Source organism: Aspergillus aculeatinus, assembly GCF_003184765.1.
Source record: "Aspergillus aculeatinus CBS 121060 unplaced genomic scaffold BO66scaffold_16, whole genome shotgun sequence".
Taxonomy (NCBI): domain Eukaryota; kingdom Fungi; phylum Ascomycota; class Eurotiomycetes; order Eurotiales; family Aspergillaceae; genus Aspergillus; species Aspergillus aculeatinus.
The window spans coordinates 51,169-71,148 of record NW_020291485.1 but is presented as its reverse complement, the minus strand read 5'-3'; the positions used below and the strand labels follow the sequence as shown (position 1 = coordinate 71,148).

The 19,980-nt window shown below is 54.5% G+C and overlaps 5 protein-coding genes across 5 annotated transcripts; 3 read left to right on the top strand and 2 right to left on the bottom strand.

Moving 5' to 3' along the window:
- Positions 1-445: 445 nt before the first annotated feature.
- On the top strand, positions 446-2,207 carry BO66DRAFT_390711 (DUF3429 domain-containing protein). Its single transcript, XM_025647087.1, has 5 exons — positions 446-594; positions 699-934; positions 999-1,043; positions 1,140-1,364; positions 1,472-2,207. The coding sequence occupies exons 2-5, from the start codon at positions 716-718 to the stop codon at positions 1,892-1,894; spliced, it is 912 nt and encodes a 303-aa protein (XP_025505311.1). The 5' UTR covers positions 446-594; positions 699-715; the 3' UTR covers positions 1,895-2,207.
- Positions 2,208-6,890: 4,683 nt separating this feature from the next.
- Positions 6,891-9,336, top strand: BO66DRAFT_50439 (glycerol kinase). Its single transcript, XM_025653350.1, has 4 exons — positions 6,891-7,553; positions 7,635-8,629; positions 8,691-8,857; positions 8,925-9,336. The coding sequence occupies exons 1-4, from the start codon at positions 7,279-7,281 to the stop codon at positions 9,228-9,230; spliced, it is 1,743 nt and encodes a 580-aa protein (XP_025505310.1). The 5' UTR covers positions 6,891-7,278; the 3' UTR covers positions 9,231-9,336.
- A 458-nt stretch (positions 9,337-9,794) lies between these two features.
- On the bottom strand, positions 9,795-13,053 carry BO66DRAFT_419469 (uncharacterized protein; the record flags this gene model as incomplete). The annotated part of the gene is made up of 6 exons (XM_025649818.1): positions 9,795-10,261; positions 10,466-11,882; positions 12,136-12,237; positions 12,292-12,364; positions 12,413-12,819; positions 12,933-13,053. 6 exons carry the CDS (start codon positions 13,051-13,053, stop codon positions 10,111-10,113), a joined length of 2,271 nt encoding a protein of 756 aa, XP_025505309.1. The 3' UTR covers positions 9,795-10,110.
- Positions 13,054-13,309: 256 nt separating this feature from the next.
- Positions 13,310-15,988, top strand: BO66DRAFT_390708 (putative G-patch domain protein (TFIP11)). The gene has a single exon (XM_025647086.1). The coding sequence runs from the start codon at positions 13,446-13,448 to the stop codon at positions 15,789-15,791; it is 2,346 nt and encodes a 781-aa protein (XP_025505308.1). The 5' UTR covers positions 13,310-13,445; the 3' UTR covers positions 15,792-15,988.
- A 742-nt stretch (positions 15,989-16,730) lies between these two features.
- BO66DRAFT_437108 (uncharacterized protein) lies at positions 16,731-19,921 on the bottom strand (the record flags this gene model as incomplete). Its single annotated transcript, XM_025650965.1, has 5 exons — positions 16,731-19,007; positions 19,064-19,377; positions 19,448-19,531; positions 19,594-19,677; positions 19,774-19,921. 5 exons carry the CDS (start codon positions 19,919-19,921, stop codon positions 16,731-16,733), a joined length of 2,907 nt encoding a protein of 968 aa, XP_025505307.1.
- Between the last annotated feature and the right edge of the window lie 59 nt (positions 19,922-19,980).

The following is a 19,980-nucleotide window of genomic DNA, read 5'->3' as shown; positions in this document are numbered from 1 at the left end:
CCCAATTGCGATGAAATGAATGAGAGGCTAGATCCCCAAGAATGGTAGAGCAATACGGCTGTCGTCAGAGACGAGTGTACTTCACTCCGTACCTGGGGAAAGCATGAACTGGGCCCAACAATAATAATAATAATAATAATAGGGGGGGGGAAGAGGGGACTTGCGCTGGAACACTTAGTGACGCGCGGGCACAGTAACTTAGTGACGTCGGTGCTCTTTCCCGTCCGGCCCCGTCCACGCCGGTGAGTTACCGCCCACCAGCTTGCCTGAAGCACCCCCAGCCATTGGCTGGATTCGGCCCAGCAGTCTAGGGCTGCAGCCCTGATGATGAGTCAGCCTCGTGGTCCGCTGGTTCAATTGTGCCTGAGGCAATCAATATGACACCTGCGGGGTTGGAGTCTATGGTACGCCCGAGCTTCGACGTTACCGCACCTCAGTCTAATATCACCTCATTCATTCGTGGTCTCCAGGCTCAATTGCTCCCCCTCCGGCCATACATCTCCACTCTCACGAGTCCAACTCGACCAATTTCCGGGTGAATACCCTCTTCTCCGCTCATACACCTCTTTTCTCTTCTTCTTCCAGCTCAATTGGGTGCGTGACCTCCCCCCCTTCCCCGGGTGCAGTGCTCTATCCGAGCTTTCCAGCCTCTCTCTCTCCACTTTTGCTAACCGCGGACATCGGGTAAAAAAAATTAGCTGTCTCGAAAACGACAATGTTGTACAGAACCACTGCTGCTCGCTCTGTGCTCAGAGCTCTCCAGAGCTCCAACGCCTCGGTCGCCCGCTCGGCCCTGTCCAACAATGTCTTCAAGGCTCCCTTGACCTCTTCCGCTCGCTTCCACGTTCGCCCGACCACTTCCCCCAGCCTCGCTCTGGCTGCTCGCAAGCCCGTCACTACTGCTCTCATCCGCCATGCTTCCACCTCCCACAAGGTGAGAGAGAAACCTCGCGGAATCGACGCGGATGTCGCTCAATCGCTGACCCCGGACATTGCAGGACGGTGAGGACACCGACATGATGGCCGGCATGAAGGCCGAGGCTGTACGTTCCCCCTCCCCAATTGCATGCGATTCTAGCTCCCCCGCGGGGCCGAACCTTTGTTCAATGCTCTGACATGAAACAATTGCTCGAGTACAGAAAGTGATCAAGGACACCTTCAGCCTGGAGGCCGTCCCCAAGGAGGCTCTCTACCTCGGAATGGCCGGTGTCATCCCCTACCTTGCTACCTCCCTCGAGACCGTCTACCTGGCCTGGGAGATCAAGACCGCCGCCGCTACCGGTGACGGTATGCTCTTCTCTGGCCAGAGCGCCGAGTTGCTTCTGCACATGCTCGAGCCCGTCCAGGTTGGCTACGGTGCTGTCGTAAGTTTCACCCGCACTCCATCCACCAAGTTCCTGGCCCCGCCTTCAAGTCTTGGATCTTATGAGAAACAAGGAGCAAAAGCTAACGCCGAGATACCAATCGTCAGATCCTCTCCTTCCTCGGAGCCGTCCACTGGGGTCTCGAGTGGGCCGGCTACGGCGGCAAGTACGGCTACAAGCGCTACGCCGCCGGTGTGGTTGCCCCCGCCGTCGCCTGGCCTACTCTGCTCCTCCCCGTCGAGTACGCCCTGATCTCGCAGTTCCTCGCCTTCACCTTCTTGTACTACAACGACGCCCGTGCCGCCGCCTCCGGCCGCGCCCCCGCCTGGTACGGCATGTACCGCTTCGTCCTGACCTTCATCGTCGGTGCCAGCATCGTCGCCAGCTTGGTCGGCCGTGAGCAGATCTCCGGTACCCTCACCGGCGAGCACACCATCCAGGACAAGATCAACGCCCTGATCTTCCTGCAGAAGAAGGAGAAGGAGGAGGCCGAGGCCCGCAAGCGTGCCGAGCTCGAGGATGCCGAGTAAATAGCTCTTTTTGTCGTCGTATAAAAGAATCCTTCCAAAGGGACCTGTGACTTGTTTCGTGTATTCTGAGCAGAAAGAAAGAGAGACAGAGAAAGAAGGCATGCTGTCAGGGAAGTGGATGTGGTCTGATGTATTGGTTTTTATTGGTTGAGTTTTTCTTGTAGATTACAATGCGAAGTTCAACGATGCCCCCCCCAGCAGACGCTGGTGATTTTTTTCATTTGTCTCAAGAATGTTCAGGACAGCCAAGCTATCCCCGTGGTCGGTTCAGTATGTATGTGTACGTGTTAGTGACCTGTTTCGACAATTAGTGATCCCTGGCCTGCACGAAGTACTCTTCCCCCCTTCTGAACCAGGAGCAATGTAACCAAGCCAATTCCCCGCTTACCCCAAGGAGAAGAAGAAGCAAGCAAGCAAATCCCCCAGATGATTAATCGAGACCCCGAGCTTCAAATGCCCAGCAAATCCCAAGCGGAGGGTTTCAAAAGTACATGTCCGAAGTACGAGCATGTACGGAGTACTGAGTAAGTATATAGGCGCAGTATAGCAAGCACCTCGTCAGGTGACAACATACTCATACTCACATATGCATATATGCATATATGCATAAATAGAATTAAAGGCCGAAAAAAGGGTTTGTGGGGCCCAAGCCCGCCGAAAGCAAGAAGAAAGGGAAACAACCACAGATTGTGACCGCCACCGGCAAGGGATCTTGGGAAGGATGATGTGGAATGGCGGGTGAAGAATCCCAAGTCCGGAGGGCTGGGGGGGGGGGTTGTTATCCATGGGTGTGCCATTGACAAAAGAAAAAGGGAAGGTTAGCCGGGCGGGCATGTCGTTATCGGCGGGTTGATGGGAAAGAAAAAGCATGTGCGTTGTCAAACACCAGCAGAAGAAGAATTAGAGTAACTGCCTGCAGGTTGAGGAGGGTTCTACGCAGAGGGGCTAGAAAGGATCGTCGGTGGCCTTGAATCATCCTGGACAGAGAGGCTGATGCTGTCTGTCTGTGTGCTGTCCAGAGGACAAACAACATTAGTTCATAAGTTCGTTTCTTTCTACGCATGGTTGTGTTCTGCAGATCCAGACCCCCTCCAATGACGAATTCGGAAGAAACAGGTTTACCGACGGGAGGGCTCGACGACAAAGGTGACCACGGCGACGGGTTGAAGATGGAGTGGTAGCACATTGAACCGATTGATTATGTTGATTGGTGGTAGTGCTTCCGAACGTGAATCTGAGGAATCGTGATATCTTGGTGTGGGCAAATCCATAGAGATCAAATACCATAGGTGTAGGGCAGGATATGTCGATGCAGCCGTCTCTGTCAGTCACGTCTTCTCTATGTACACAAGCATATTAGGTTGATGCTTGTGGTTGTGTTCGATGAGTATAGGCTAGTCACTTTGCATCATTGGAGACCCTGTGCTTGGCACACGTTTGGGGAAAGGGCCTGACTAAATGATCCGAGTGATTGAGGTCATACCGAGTCGGCATGCTATCATTCCCGTTGATCTTCCCCTCGGAGAGAGCCACAACGGTCCCTGGCGGGTGTTCGTATACCTGTTCGGGACTAGGATGGGAGAGGAGAAGAGGGCCGATCAATTGCCGTAACCTCTATGGAGAAAGTGTCGTTCATGAAGGTGCCAAATCAGTTGGTTCTCCTACTTCACAAGGTCGTGTCTGGCTGTTACATGCATCGGGTTGGGTGCAATCCATTGGGGTGGTTGCTGGTGAAAGATGTGGTCGAAGACGTCACCGCCCGTTTTTGGGTTGGGCCCGTGGAGCCAGCCAGCTACAGTACAGTACAGTACATACATCAGTGTGGATGAGGGAAAGGCTGCTGCAGAACACCGCGTGTACTGTAACTTGTAGGGCAGACGAGAAGAAGGGCACATGGGCACATGGAAGGGATCGGAGGGACAGCCCATGGATCAACAATGGAACACTGAAGGAGTCTAGTAAGTAGTTTAAAACACGCACATACACGAAACCCGAAGAGTTGAGTGCTTATCAAGAAATCTAAACCTCGACTCCGGAGGGCAAGCAGTGGTCGGGACAATTCGATCCCGTGGCGGCCGTGGCTTCCCCCAAGACAGCTAGCCGCCCCCTTAAGCCACGCCGAACCGACTCCCGGCTGGCAACAATTTCTCCGTAAATCAGAAGGCCGAACGAGCTCGTCTTCTTCTACTCATACTAGTTTTCCAGCCCGGATGGGCTCCAGATGGACTCCGGAGTGACACGCTAAAGAGCACAAGTCAGGGGAAGTGTACCGGTAGATATGTCCTAGTCAGGGCCGAGAGTCAGAGCATTTCATGTTCTACCTACGCCGTGTTGTCCTCTCAATGCGTGTTCATTCATTCATTCATTCATCCAATGTGGGTAAACCACAAGTACTTCTATTGCAGGACAGGCAGTGTCGCGCTACTTTATACCGCGCCAGTCTACGGATACAAGACTATCAATTCTTGTTGTTGGTCGAAAATGGAAATAGCACAAGGATCCCAAGAAGTTCGGAGATAATCCTCATCCCAGAGGCGTTCAAGTGACCATAAAAATTTGAGCCAGGGGTAGAGAAGACCCCGGTCTAGAACCTGGGCCTGGTTCAACGCGTGCGTGAAAACCGACTAGTTGACTAGTAGGAGAAAATTGGACATTGTCATGTGCTCGATCGACGGGAATCTAGTCAAACCGAAGGTCTTCCACGGCGGTCCTGGAGGGACACACCCGCAGAGCCCCTCTTTGGGACCGTAACGAGTCCATAGTGCTTCAATCGTCGGTCTCACAAGGGCCAGTATCAAAAACAGAAAAGCCCAGCCATCGCTTTTCTTTGATGGAGATGTCAAGGGGCTCTCATTCCTCTAGGCTCAGGGGTGCGGTGGGTGACCATTGGGCCTCAAGAATGCCAGTTGTAGATCTACATAGTATCACAGTAGTGCAGATGTACTATTGTATGTACTCAACGGCATACATCTGGATGTCAAGTCAGGCAGGCATGTGGATGTGCGATGCATGGCTAGTCTGGTTCATCCTTCGATGACCGATCGCTTCCATCCCTCCACGCCAGGCCCTGGTCCTTGCGCTTGCAATTTTTCCGCGAGAATTAGTCCATCTCAATCAGTGTCGTGACTGGTGGCATTCGTATCTCCCCATCTCATTGCGAATTGCTTGTTTCCATGGAAGAATAGATCATTGATGGATTGTGAGGAGTTTCAGGTGGTTCTTGCAGGGGATCCCCGATACGGTAGGCACAGACGCCAGCTAATTTATGCGGGTGGAGGGAAAAGAAAACCATGGAATTTTGATGGGTCTTCTGGGATGTCATGTGGAAGTTTGATGACTATTCTTAGAGATTCTGTTCCAATGTTTCCCTGGGCTGCCTCCCAATGCGGTAGTCCAGCTATTACTCCCGCCAGAACAAGAATGAGGAAGTCCCAGCTCGGCCTGGGAAGCTCGGATATCTTGCCGATGGGGGAAAGGAAGTTATACGGGCTAACCGTCGGTAAATACTTAGTATATGCAGAGGCTTTACAACTCAGCACTAAACAGACGTATTTCAAGCCATCTCAATTTGAAGGAAACCGGATTGAACGGAACTGTGACAAGCTGTGACGCTACAGTAGTTTAGGCTGCCAGTGAATTCAGGTTGACAGTGGTCTAGACAGAAGGTACGTACCGTCTACCTGGTTAAACTTGATATACTCGCGATAAGAATGGACAGGGGTTAACCTTCCCGATTTCACACAGCGCACCTGGGGAACATTTTGCCATGGGGGGTGTAAGGGGGGAAGGAGGAAAGCCGGGGGCAAGAGAAGCACAGTTTGTTCGACCCTTTTTCGATGGAAAGAGGGGCGGATGTCAATGCTGACGACGGACAGATGGTCGTCTGATCAGAAAAAAAAAAAAGAAAAAAAAAAGATGAAGGGCCAGAAGGAACTTAGGAAGAGAGTTGGAAGGAAGGGATTGCCCTCGTCTCCCCCACGCCCCCACTTCTCCGCCATGGATGGAACGAACGGGGATTCAGCAGATTGCCAGTTTGGGGTCTAGTATCTGCTCTCCAGCGAGGTTCTGACCGAGTCCTCGCGGGACTAGACTCTGGAACAGACTCTTTCTGCCTGTCTTCCCTTCCTTCCCGACTCCGGACAAGACTCGATGGGCCCAGCACTCCAGGAAGATTCCCCGGAACAAGCTCCCAACGGGATGCAGCAGACAGGATCTCTGTACTTAGTCTGTACAGGACAGTGCAGCAGTCGGTAGATAGTCTAGAGCAGCCAGGGGGGGGCTACTTACTGCTGTTACGACTACCACTACTACCACCACTACTTACTACCACTACTACTACTACTACCTACCACTATCTATGTACTTAATTGAATTATTGTTTTATTTGGGAAAATTTTCAAGAAATAAAAAAAAAATTAAGAAATTGAATTAACATCAATTGAAAAGGTTCCACCTACTTGGATAAAGAGAGAGTCTTCTCCAGCTCCTGTCTCTGGACCAGATTTATTTTCCCCTCTCCTCTCTTCTTATGATTTTCACTCTCTCTTCTCTTCGCAGAACAACTTGACTACAGTACGGAGTAACCACTGGACTCTTACTCATACTTGATAGAAATCCGCCTTGCCACTACGTACCCCCCTATAAAACGCACCCAGTTTTCTCAGCTTTCATCCTCCTCCCTACACCATAACGAGTGATATCATACCCCTCTTTCCCCGTCTCTCCCCGAACCCAACCAAGTCTCTCTCCCTCTCAGGTTGCGCAGCTGCTTCTACCTCCAATTTTTTTTCCCTTTGCTTCTCCAGATCCTGTGCTCCGGGTTCCCCACCTGATTCCACCTGATTTCACCCTAAATCACTTCTACGTCACCAATCCGTCCGCTGCGCTCTCTTTCTGACTCTGCGCAATTCACCCGTACAACAGCCGCCACTTGCTGGACAGTCCGGCTGGTCTTTCTTGTCGTAGTTCCAGCCCTAACGCTTTCTCACTCACCATTCCTTTCCCCCCCTCCCCGCCCAGCTCCACTGGGCCTTTCCCCCTCGTCTGTCTTAAGAAGCGGACTAGGGACGTAATCCTGTTTTCCCCTCGATTCTACTTTCAATACCGCCACCATTTCTCCAATCACTTCCTCCCTTCTCCAGGCTTTGCCTACCTGGTCACTTTTCTCCTACTTTCGGAAACCTGACGGGCAATTTACCACCAATCCTCCGCCTCCGCCTCATCCTCATCCTCATCCTCATCGTTCCCCTCCTCCTCATTCTCATCAATCTCCTACCGTGACTGCCACCGCCACCATCACCACCACTCCTATTACTAGAGACGTTCCTAAACCGGCACCGTCTGCACCACCACAACCACTACCAACTAAAGTTCGCAAGTCCAAGATGAGGAACCCCTTTGATATGTCAGACCTCGACGCACTCGTCGAGGAACAACAAGAACGCCAGCAGAGTTATGCGGACCTTTATACTCACCAGTCGCATGATGGCAATCGCTCTCTGCTGCAAAATGAGCAGCGTCGCGGCGATAACCTCAAGGACCGCTTTATCGGTGCTATCGACCAGGGTACTACGAGTTCCCGCTTTATCATTTTCGACTGCACGGGTGTTCCCGTGGCCAAATACCAGATGGAATTCCGTCAGATCCACGAGCGCTCAGGGTGAGTATTTCACTATACAACTTGCATCGCTTTGGTGTGGCTGTTCCCCGCCGGGCTAACGGATCGATTTTACCTGTACAGATGGCACGAACAAGATCCTTTCGAACTCGTCGATTCGGTCTACACCTGTATCGAAGAAGCGATGAAGACTTTCCTCGCTCTGGGTCACTCCCGGGACGAGATCGAGGCGATCGGCATCACCAGTCAACGTGAGACGGCACTTTGCTGGGACTGGGAGACCGGCGAGCCACTGCACAACGCGATTGCCTGGCCGGATACCCGCACCACTGGCTTGGTGCGAGAACTAAAGGCCAAGAAGGGCGCCGAGGACTTGTCGAAGATTTGCGGTCTTCCGCTGTCCACCTACCCCTCTTCCGTAACGTTGATGTGGATGCTCCGCAACCTGCCCGAAGTGAAGAAGGCCTACGATGAGGGCCGCCTTGCATTCGGTACGGTCGACACATGGCTCTTGTATAACCTGAACGGTGGTCCGGAAGGTGGCCGCTTGGTGACCGACGTTTCCAATGCCTCGCGAACCATGTTCATGAACCTCGAGACCCTTGACTATGACGATCGCCTGCTGGAATTCTTCGAACTGGATCGAAATAAGATCCGCCTCCCCAAGATTATCCCCTCGTCCGACCCCGAAGGGTTCGGGTGGGTCCGGTCGGGGCCGCTGGACGGCGTTCCCATCACCAGCTGTCTGGGTGACCAATCCTCCGCCCTGGTCGGCCACTGTGCTTTTACTCCAGGCTCGGCCAAGAACACTTATGGTACTGGATGTTTCCTTCTCTACAATGTCGGAGAGAAGCCTGTCATTTCGAAACACGGCTTGCTGGCCACCGTGGGCTTCCAATTGGGCAAGAACCGGAAACCAGTCTACGCTTTGGAAGGTAGTGTCGCTGTCGCCGGAAGTGGTATCTCCTTCCTGATGAACAACATGGGTTTCTTCCGTGATTCGCGTAAAGTGAGTGAGGTCGCAGCGAGTGTGCCTGATAGCGGTGGTTGCGTGTTTGTCACTGCTTTCAGTGGTCTGTTTGCTCCCTACTGGATTGACGATGCCAAGGGTACCATCTGTAAGTTCAACTTTTTTCTCTCTCTCATGACTATGACGTCACGTTACTAACTGTCCCTCAGTTGGTATCACCCAGCACACTCAACGTGGACACATTGCCCGCGCGACCATGGAGGCCGCCTGTTTCCAAACGAAGGCCATCTTGGATGCCATGGAACTGGACAGCGGACACAAATTGACGGAGTTGGCCGTTGATGGTGGTATGAGTAATTCCGACATCTGCATGCAGGTATGTTGCATCCTTCGCTCTCTCTATTCCGCGGGATCCGATTACTGACATGTCTTCTTCACCCCAGACCCAAGCCGATATCATCCAAATCCCCATCGAACGACCGGCAATGCACGAAACCACGGCGCTGGGCGCCGCCATCGCCGCCGGCTTCGCCATCGACGTCTGGAAGGACTTCAGCGAATTGAAGGACATGGACCGTGCCAACCGCACCACCTTCGTGCCCCACGTCACCCCCGCCCACAGCCGGAAGATGTACCGACAATGGACCAAGGCGGTCGAGATGTCCCGCGGTTGGCTGGACACGAACGAGGAGAACGACGAAGGCGAAGAAGAATCCGAGCAAAAAGAACAACAAGCCCTCAAGCACTGAATACGCCATCGTTGTTGAGCACACGATTTTCCCGATACAGACCAAAGCGTCCCCATGATATGTGATTATTCGTTTTGGGTGTGGATTTGCGATTCAGCGGTTTTTCTTTGTTTTCATCTTTGGTTTGATGTTATCTCCGGGGTTTACGGGCTACACTGGGTTCTGGGTTTAAAGAGGAAAATGGGAGGGGAGAAGGACACCTTCTCAGAATATGTTTTGTTCTCTTGATGGCGGGAGGTTTCTACTTTGCGCTGGGGATACCCGATCTTCCATACCGGCATCTTTGACTGACGCACACACACATACACACCGCAACATGGCTGGTATATCACAATTATGTTCTCTTTTTTCTTTTGGATCTGATGATGACCACCATTCCTCCCACTGATCTATACATATTTCATGTCATTGTTTAGCTTTATTTCAGATAGATTCTAATATGTATGACGTCTTGATGACACTGAAATTGTTTCATTGGCTTCCCTTGGGCCGTATAGGTATGTGTAGATAATCGCCCCTGAAATGAAAGTGAGACCAGACCCTGCATTAGCACGACATCTAACTACTGCGAGGCCGATCGCAGTTGAATTAAATTAGGCTCTTCCACTACATACGCACAGTGAAAATCCAAACTCTCTGAGGGCTGGGCCTATCGGATTTTCGCACCGATTAGGAACAGTCTATAAAAATTGCAACCTTCAATTGCAATGACAACATGATGCAAATACTCCAAACCAACCAAACAATCCCACCCAACTCCATTATCCCGGAGTCCGATAATACGCAGACGCCCAGTCCCAAAAAACACTCTGCCTAATCCAACCGACGGCCAACCACCACGAATCCCCGGACAGAGGAGGGAGGCTGCACGGAAACGGTTTCAATACCAGGAATTCCCCTCCTCGCCCAACTTCTTGCCGGACGGGTTCATCGAGATGACCCGCTGGCCCGGAAGGGTATCATCGGTGATCATGCTCTCGAAGGTCCCGGAGATGGACCGCTTGCCTATCTCCTTGAAGGAGTCGTAGATTCTGTTACTGCTGGCGGTGGTGGTGGTGGTGGTGCCGCCCTCGTTGCCAGCTGCAGGGCTGTCCCCATCATCACCGCCGCCACCACCACCACCACCAACCCCTTCCCCTGCTGGGCCCCCGTCGGCCAGAATGCTCTTTGGAGTCTGATGAGTCTTCCCTTGATGATCCCCGGCGGAGCCGTCGACGCCACAGCAGGCGGCCCACTCGCGGGAGCGCGAGGGCGCCGAGCCATCGCCCAGATCACACCAGCGGGTGACGACGATGGCATGCCGGAAGCGCAGGGTGTGGGCGGGGCCCTCGGAGCGGTCCTCGGTCAGCTTGACCTCGATGAGGTACTCGGAGGGGCACTCGGGGCAGCGGCGCATGGGGCGGCACTTGCCGCAGAGGGTGGTGAGGGCGTTGGGGTTGTGGACGCGGCGGTGCAGGAGGTCCTTGGCGCGGTGCTCGAGCCCCTGCAGGGCGGCGGTCTCGCGCGGCACGGGGATGTGCGAGAGGGCGCACTTGCAGGCGGCCATCAGGTTGCCGTCGCGCCAGTGGGCGCACACGGAGAAGTAGGGCACGTAGTCCTCGCGCGAGTACAGGAGGAGCCGCACCGTCGACGGCGGCAGGCCCGGGTCCGCGAACCGCGTCGACGTCACCCGCATCAGGAGGTGGTTGTTGTGCACCTGGAACCGCGTCTGGTGCGACCACTCCGTGCGGCGCCAGCGGCGTGACAGCGCCGCGAACGGGATCCCGTACTCCGAGCCGAAGCGGTGCGCCCGCATCGCGAGCTGCACGAAGGTGTAGGGGAGGGTGCGGTTGTGCGTGATGCGGTGCCGCGGCGGCGGGTTGAGCGGGTTGCGCGCTTCCGGGCACGTGAAGAGAGGGTTCAGGGTGTCGGCGGGTTGGAGCTTCTCGTGGCCTGGGTGCGTGCGGCGGTGGAAGCGGGCGCAGGGGATGCAGAGGAGGTGGTCGGGCAGGTGGCGGTCTTGGGTGGTCAGGAAGTTGATGCGCTGGGTGTGGTTGGAGGGGAGGGAGAGGGCGTGGAACGGGTCCAGCGGTTCCAGGCGTTGGTGAAGCGTTTTGCTGGAGAAGGCCAGGCTGGCCGTGTCGGCCGGCGTGAGGTAGTTCGTTGCGAGGTGTACCCAGAGCTGTGAGGGTAGGCTGGCGATGTGTGGCTCTCCGGGGGCCCGGTTGTCATATTCGCCTTCGAGGCCATAGGGGTCGTGGCGGTTGAAGTCCTGGTCGCCGATCGTGTGGAGGATGGCGGTATGGTCGCGGTTTTCACCGAGCTGGGAGTCTTTGTTGGCGTTGAGTTCCCGGTATTTCAGCCGATGGGCCTCCAATGGCGCCAGGGAAGGTAGTGGCGGCACATCTTCGCTCGTGGTGCTGGGTCGGTGCAGGCCGGCTGCCCCTCGTAGGTCCGGCGTTGATGCGCTATAGCCCTTGCGGAGGACTTGACGGGATTTCTTGGGCCGGAGGGCGTGGGCAAAGAAGGCCCGGATGCCACTTTTCTTCTCGCCGGGACTCTCGGCTGACATTGTCAATGTAATTGACAGGGAGTAGAAAGAAGAAAGAGGCAAGGAAAGGAGGTTGCCAGAAGATGCAGGGGACGGAAGTTTGGAGATGAGACAAAAGCGGGCTGTCGATGCGATAAGATTAGAAAATCGACGGATCGGGCCCGGAAGCTGCGGCGCTGCCTTCCGCCCACTGCCGGGCCTGGACCCCCTCCGTATGCTTAATTACGTCGAGGTAAGTACAAGAACCTGATTAGAATGACTTCGTGCATTAGGACCGTACATTAAACAGCCTGACAAGTCCCGAGTATCCAGATTACGTTATACAAAACAGATCGTGAGAACGCTCATCAAGCCGCGCTAGAATACAATCACTACTTGCATTACACTTACGCCGAGAAGCGCTTCTCCACGGCCTTCCAGTTGATGACGTCCCAGATGGCCGAGAAGTACTCGGCCTTGCGGTTCTGGTATTGGAGGCTGCAGACGACTTAGTTGTGGTGTTTCAACCGCAAGGGGTCCGAGTCAACTTACTAGTAGGCGTGCTCCCAAGCATCAATACCCAGCAGGGGCTGGAACTGACCGACGACGGCGTCCTGGTTCTGTCCTCGAGTCAGTATCCTCCACCAATCACATCCAGTAGGTGTACACTTACAGCATAGGTCTTGATGCCGATGTTGCCGGTCTGCTTGTCCTTGACGAGCCAGGCCCAGCCGCTACCCTGGATACCGGCGAGAGCACCGTTCATCTTGGTCTTGAACTCGTCCAGGCTGCCGAAGCTCTCGTCGATGGCCTTGGACAGAGCACCAGCAGGGGGCTCACCACCACCAGCGCTCTTGGGAGCCAGGTTCTCCCAGAAGAGGGTGTGGTTGATGTGACCACCACCGTGGAAGTTGATCAAGGGCTTCAGGGCGATCTGAGCGGCGATGTCGCCCTTGTGCTGAGCCTCCTGGAGCTGCTCGATGGCAGTGTTGTAGCTGTTGACGTAGGTCTGGTGGTGGTTCTTGTGGTGGAGCTCCATGATCTTGCCGGAGATGGAGGGCTCCAGAGCACCGTAGTCGTCTGTCGAGGGTTAGTTTCGTCGCATGCTGGGTTTTGTTGCCGTCGGAGGAAAGAAGCTAGAAAGCTGCATTCTTGCACTGAGTCCGACTATCCGAGGGCCAAGGAGTCCTTACAAGCCAAGTCAGGCAAAGTAGCCTTGCCGCGGGCAAAGGTCAAGCTGCCGGCAGCTCTGGTAGCCGAAGCTCCGTTGCGGAGGGCAGAGCGGGCAGTGTTGCGGACGAGAGAAGCAGCCATGATTGATGATTATGGATTAGACAGGTAAGTGGAGAGGAGAAGTGAGGAATGAGCAACAGTTTGAAGAACGAAGAAGAGAAGAGGAAAGAAAAAAGAAGAGAAGAGAAGTCCGCAGTGAGGAGGAGGGCGGAAGAAGTTCCTAACGTCATTGTTGCTTTCGGAGAAGGCATTTCCCCGCCCCGACCTGGCCCGATTTGGGATCCACCAATTCTGGAGTGGTCCGGCACTTGCTGCCACTCCCATACCTTATACCTTGGCCGAGAGGTCGCCATTCATCGCCTCTCTTCCTTTATAGTCTCCGTCGGTGATGACTTCTACCCTTATCGGTTAGGTCGCAAGCTCAGAGTAGATTTAGTCTACATACTGCGACCGACGCCCTCCAGGTCCCGGTCATGTCTTCCTCCGAATCTGAGCCCGTCGCCGGCCAAAAACGCAAAGTTGCCGACATGAGTTCCGACGAAGAAGAGAATTACCGCCCTACCATGGGCTTTCGCGGTTTCAACCGAGCAGCGTCTCGCTCTGAATCACCACCCGCGCACGGCGGGCTAGGCAGCGGGCGGCGCAACCCCTGGAACAACACGGCGCAGGCTACGGCGAAAGGTGGGAGCAATAATGGAGGCAAAGGCATGGCGGGGGGTAACTCCTTCGCGGCGCGCATGATGGCCAAGATGGGTTACAAGGAGGGGCAAGGTCTAGGCTCTTCTGGACAGGGTATCATCAATCCGATCGAGGCGCAGGCTCGCCCCATGGGCGCGGGTCTGGGTGCGGTCCGCGAGAAGACTAAACAAGCTCGAGAGGAGGAAAAACGGGCGGCGACACTGCGCGGCGAAACCGTCGAGGAGAGCTCAGATGAAGAACGCAAGAGGCGACAAAGGAAGAAGAAAGAGGAGCGCAAACGCGATGGTCGCAGCGGAACAAGTACACCTGTCGCTCGAGCGAAGCCCAAATTCCGAACCGCGCGCGAAATTGAGCAGGATATGGAGGGACTGGAGGTTCCTAATGTGCTGAAGTCATTGATCGATGCGACTGGGAAGGAGCAACGAGTGATCACCTCGACCGCCGGTCTGATGACTCCGCAGGCGTTCGTGAACCAAGGCGAGGGAGAGGCCTGGAAGATTGCACAACGGGCACGCAACGACCTCGAGGCCTTCGCGGACGAGTGGAAAGGACTGACGGAGAGGAAGAAGTACATCGAAATGGAGGAAACTCAGATCGTGGAGCAATTGGATACAAACCAGCTCAAGGCAGATCAGCTCACCGAGTTGGTTGCGGCCATCGGAGCACTGGAGGTCTCCGAGAAGGAGGAAGTCCGGGCCAAGTTCGACGAGTTGACCGATAAGCTCGAGTCGATAGAGATGAAATTCCGCAACGAGATCGACGAGTACCGATTACCGGAGACTGCAGTGGCCGCGATTCACCCTCTCTTCCGGCAAGCCATGGAGGAATGGGAACCTCTCAAGGAGCCCACGTTCCTTGTAGCCAACTTCCGCCGTCTCCAGCCCTTGCTCCTTCGCGACATCCGGGGCGAACACACCCAGCGCTCATCCACCTCCCCCTACGAAACCATGATCTACACCCTCTGGCTGCCGCGCGTGCGCTCCGCCCTCCTCAACGACTGGGACGTCTTCGAACCCGCCCCAGCCACATCCCTTATTGTGGCCTGGAAAGAACTCCTCCCACCCTTCATCTACTCCAACGTCCTCGACCAACTCGTCGTCCCCAAACTCACCAGCGGACTCAAGGAATGGAAACCCCGAAGCAGCAGCAGCAGCAGCAGCCGGCGACACCACCACCACGCATCCTCATCCTCCCGGTTCCCCTGGTGGCTCTTCACGTGGCTCCAATACCTCGACGACCGCCACACCAACCCCCGCCATGCGACGGGCCTGCTCTCCGACGCGAAGCGCAAATTCCGGGTCGTACTCGACACATGGGACCTGGGCAAGGGGTTGATCAGCGGGATCGAGCTCTGGCGGGACGCCCTGGGCTCTGAATTCGACTCGTGCCTGCGCAACCACCTCCTCCCGCGCCTGGGGCGCCACCTCCGCGAAGACTTCCAGATCAACCCGCAGGACCAGGACCTCACAGCGTTGGAGCATGTCCTCCAGTGGCAGCCCTTCTTCCCGGCCAACGTCATGGCCCTGCTCCTGACGGCCGAGTTCTTCCCGAAATTCCACCAGATCCTCTACATCTGGCTCACCAACGACCCCAACTACGAGGAAGTCGCCGAGTGGTTCACCTGGTGGCGCACGCAGATCCCCGCCTCCCTGAACGAACTGACCATCGTCGACGATGAGTGGAACAAGGCCCTGCAGACCATGGACCTCGCCTCCCAGCTGGGCGACCGAGCTGCCGCCGAACTCCCGCCTCCAGCCACTGCCGAACCAAAGAAGACAACAACCCACGACCAACCCCCGGCCGCGACAACCACAAAACCCACACCCACCACCACCATCCCAGCACCCCGACCCAAACCCAAGATCATCGAAGAGGTCGCCTTCAAGGATATCCTGGAAGGATGGTGCATGGAACAGGGGCTCATCATGCTGCCGCTCCGCGAGGCGCACCCGCAGAACGGCCAGCCGCTGTTCCGGATCACGGCCAGCGCCACGGGCAAAGGCGGCGTGGTCGCCTTCGTGCAGGGCGATGTCGTCTGGGTGCAGAATAAGAAGACCAAGGAGGTGTGGGAGCCCATGGGGTTGGAGGATCGGTTGGTGGAGCGGGCCGAGGGGAAGTGATTCGTCCCTCTCTCTCTCGATCTCCCTCTGCCTTCCGTCCCGCATGAACATTCTTCAGCATTTTTTTTGTTGGTTTCTATAGATAGCGAACCCAGCTCCTGAAACTGGCTGTATAGCCATGATCAGGAAAGACAAGAACAGCGAGCAAACAGTTCCCAGGGTTTGTAATTATTCGAGTTATGATACCATGTTTTGAGACCAGCCCCCCTCCTCTTGCTCCATTTTTCGTAATACTAAACTCGTCCTTAAATTTCTGTGTCGCGGGAGTGTATGGGTATACTGCAGTTAAAACTCTCTACTCCATCTGAGTATGAATCTAAATTAGGTGATCGTGGAGTATGATGCTAAGCCCTAAGCACTAACATCCTCACTCGATCATAAAATCCTCAATCAAGCCGAAACCATCAAATCATGCAGTTTCCTTCATCATTATCATTATCGCACGGGATCTAACTAAGGCAACGAATGTAAATCCAGCAATGGAAGAAAGAAGGAATGAACAAAGTAAGAAAGAGTGACTAGGAATAGGACGAATAGAGAGTGACAATTCAGAGTGGGATCATGACAGACACAAGGAAAAACATAACCATCAAGTTTTCTGTTTGGGGAACAAAAGAGCGTCTCGTCACGTAAAGCCAGAGTTAAGCCTGACCATAAATTGCATGTGTGAATGGATATCATGTGCCAGCCAGATACCTTTTATCGCGAATGGAACAAGGCAGCGTCAGGGGAAGTGTCTTGAAAGTGATAGAGAAATGAGTAAGAAGCCCTGGGATCGTCCGCAACACCAGTAAAAACCCTAACATCATAGGTAACTCAAGGGGGTATCATGACATTCAATTCATCAGGTCGACGCAGATAGAAGAAATGACGGCTTCAAAACATGAAGAAGAAAAGGAAGAAAACTAGGGCCGGATTCGACATGATTTGCAAAGGCCCTCAGCCTCGACGAGACTTTCGGTCCATATATCGCGGCCGTCGTGTTGGGTCGTCCTCGTCGGAACGAACGGAACCTCTGGATTTAGTCTCCAGCGCAAAGCTCACCGTGGGCACGTTGGCATTCCCGGCAGACTCTTGAGGCTTGCGCTCCCCAAATTCCTGGGCCATGCGCGTGGGTCTGTCTTTCAAGATCCCACTTGGGGGCATGGCATGCTTGGCGGGTGAATGGGGCTCGGGCTTCTTGCTGGAGCCTTTCATCCAGCCGAAGAGTCCAAGGGAACTCCGTCGCTTGTGGTCTTTGATGCTAGCGGTCAACGGTTTGAGCGCGGGGTTTGTTGTAAAGGACGAGTCAGTGAAAGAATGGGGAAGAGTCCGGCGAGCCTGGTCCGCCATCCCGTCGGCGTAGGTGGGCATGGAAGCGGAAAGGTCACGAGGGCCCTCTGAGTGTAAATTGACTCTAGACGGCCTGGGTGGGGCATTGTTGCGCGTTTTGTGTATGACTGGCGCAGGGGCACCCTCATCACTATCCGTTTGGTCGTCAAATGGTGACGTCTGAAAGCGACGAGCGGTTCCGGAGCGACCAAACAGGGGCCGTAGACTGATGCGCTTACGACGCTCCGTGTCTTGCTCCGGCGGTGGTCCGGGCTCTAGAGACTGCAAGTCAAGCGTAGGAATGTTGGGGATATCAGGTTCTCTGAAGCCCGAGTCGATACTATGTCTGCGGCCGAGAAAAGAAGCCTGGCTGGGTGCGCGTGCAACGAACAGACGAGGATTCAACGCAATAGGCTCCAGATGTGTCAACTCAGGCTGCTCTTTCTCTGCCTGAGGAGCAGGCTTGGCTGCTTCAACCCAATCTTGAGGGGTCAATGGCGGCGAGGACGATAGTGTGGCTGAAAGCTCCTCAATCGACCTAGATGGCTTTTTTTGATAGTGTTTGTTATCTATCTTGGAGAGGACCCTTTCCAAGCTATCTTCGTTGTACAGCGCATTGCCACTGTAGTAGCCAAAGTTGGCCTTTTCAAGGGATTCCCGGTCAAACAGCCGGTCATCCCTAGAAGTGATGCAATTCAACGGAAACAAAGTCGGAGTCACGTCCCCTCCGGCCGTGCTCTGGGAGGGCGCCGGAACATCACTGACATTCGCTGTCAGATTGTCACTACCGACACTATGACACGAGCTTCTCTTGGTTATTAATTCATCCACGGAACGCGGGCGCCGGAGCCGGAATCCCATGGCGACACCCTGATCATATTGGCTCTTTTCTGCAATAATGCTCCCATTGGAGCGGCTCGGACACGCAGCGTATGCTGTGCTCATGGTATCAGGTGTGGGTGGCAGTCTTGCCGTTCCGAACACGCTGTCGGTGCGTGTCTTTAGACTGGAGCCGTAAGAGTCGCTGTCGGAACTCGTCTTCTTGGGTCCCTTCGGAATGGAAGACTGCATGTTACGGCGAGGAACATCATCCACAAAAACATCGTGTGGTGGTCGGACCCAGGATTCAATGATGTCTCTGCTTTGGGAGCTCGCAACGTCAGAGGTCTGTGAGCCATGTGCTGCCGGTTCCTTTCGGATGACAGGTATCTCCAGCTGGTCGAATCCGTCGTCGCCATCTGGACCAAGGGGGAACAGTTCACTGCATTCACTGAGAGCACTGAGTCTCGGCGAACCTAGGTCAAGTGTGTCAGTCATCGACTGCAAGCTTTCCGACTTCGTGATTTCGCTCATGGCCGTATGGGATTGATCTTCAGGCGCGTCGTATAAGCTCCGGAGCGCCGCTGCGCCTTTCTTATCGTCACGTAAGAATGACGGGGCACGTTCAAGATGATGGGATGCGGACGAGCCTCGGCGAGGATCCGAGAAAATGGTACCGCGCTTCGACGAGATTCTCTCCGGAATTTCAACAGTGGGTTTCGGCTTTGGGGTTGCAACATCTTCATCATCTGGCCGAGCCGTCGACGGTCTGGATGAATCTTCACCACCTCGCAATTCCGTGACCTTGTTTTCGAGAACGCATATCATGCTGACTGCTTCTGTTATTGCCTGGTCGCGCCTGTCGATTTCCTGCCTCAATTCCTCGTTTGATTCCCGCAGCCGCTGGTTATCAGCTTCCGCCTCTCGAAGCTCCTGCACTTCCTCTTCCAAGGAGCGCAGGCGCTGGAGCTCTTCCTCCATCTCCTCCATTTTCAGTAGCTTCTTCTCCAAAGCCGTCACCTGCTGTACACGATGGAAGATTTCCAGCTTCAAGTCGAAGTTCTGCTTGTTGAGTTTTGACACATACTGTGTAGAGAATCAGCAACGACAAGCCACGAACGCAGCGGCGGGATGCAACCTACCTCACCCATTTCTCTAACACCCATATCATTCGGCTGTCTAGTGCCTGACGAGGCCACACTGTGGACTCTACGCTGTTTTTCGGAGCCAGCTTCTTCCCATGATTGAGTTCGAGACTGCGCCTGTGATTGCGCCGGCGACTGGGATGGAGACTTGTTTTTGGAATGAGACCGTTCCGGCGTTTGAGGATTGCATGGTTTCAATTCGTCCGATGCTCCTTTGGTACTCCGCGTTGCGCGCTGCTCTTTCAACAAATCTTGTAACAAAGCCGAAGAAGGATTAACCAATGTCGCAGTGGTTTCCGGTTCAGGCGTTCCTAAAGAATCCGCAAGCCATCAGCCATTGCCTTTCCAAAGTACCGTGAGTTTGTATTGTAGATATCCTACCGGCTCTCGATAGCTGAGGCGTGCGAGGTGTTGCAGTTCGGGGTGTCATTGATATGGGCGATGCGTCATTCAACCATGACATCTCTACAGAGTGGTCAATTGTTTGGGATCGGTGTGGAGACGGGCTGGGGTATATAAGATCGTACCTGAACTCATCTGCGAGGAGGAATCCATGTTGACAGACCCCTTGACTCGGGCTAGGGCAGGAGGCTTCGGAGGGATAGATGTAACTGCACAGGAAACCGAAACGTCAGCTTTCACAATTCCTTGATGTGTCTCTATCCCTTCGGGCGGATCAAGGGATAGTCCCAATGGTGAGAACTCACTCTTGCGTCGCGCACTGTGACTCCGCGACAAGGAGAGGGGATCCTTCGAAGGAGAAGTAGCTGGAGATGGATAGGAGCAGTGGCGCAAAGAAGACGGAGTCACTGATTGCACCGAGATGGTGCTCCGTCTCTGGAGTTTCGTGTCCATTTTTGTGGAATTGCGGGAACCGTAACAGAAAAAAAAAAAGAGGAAGCGATCCCACTATT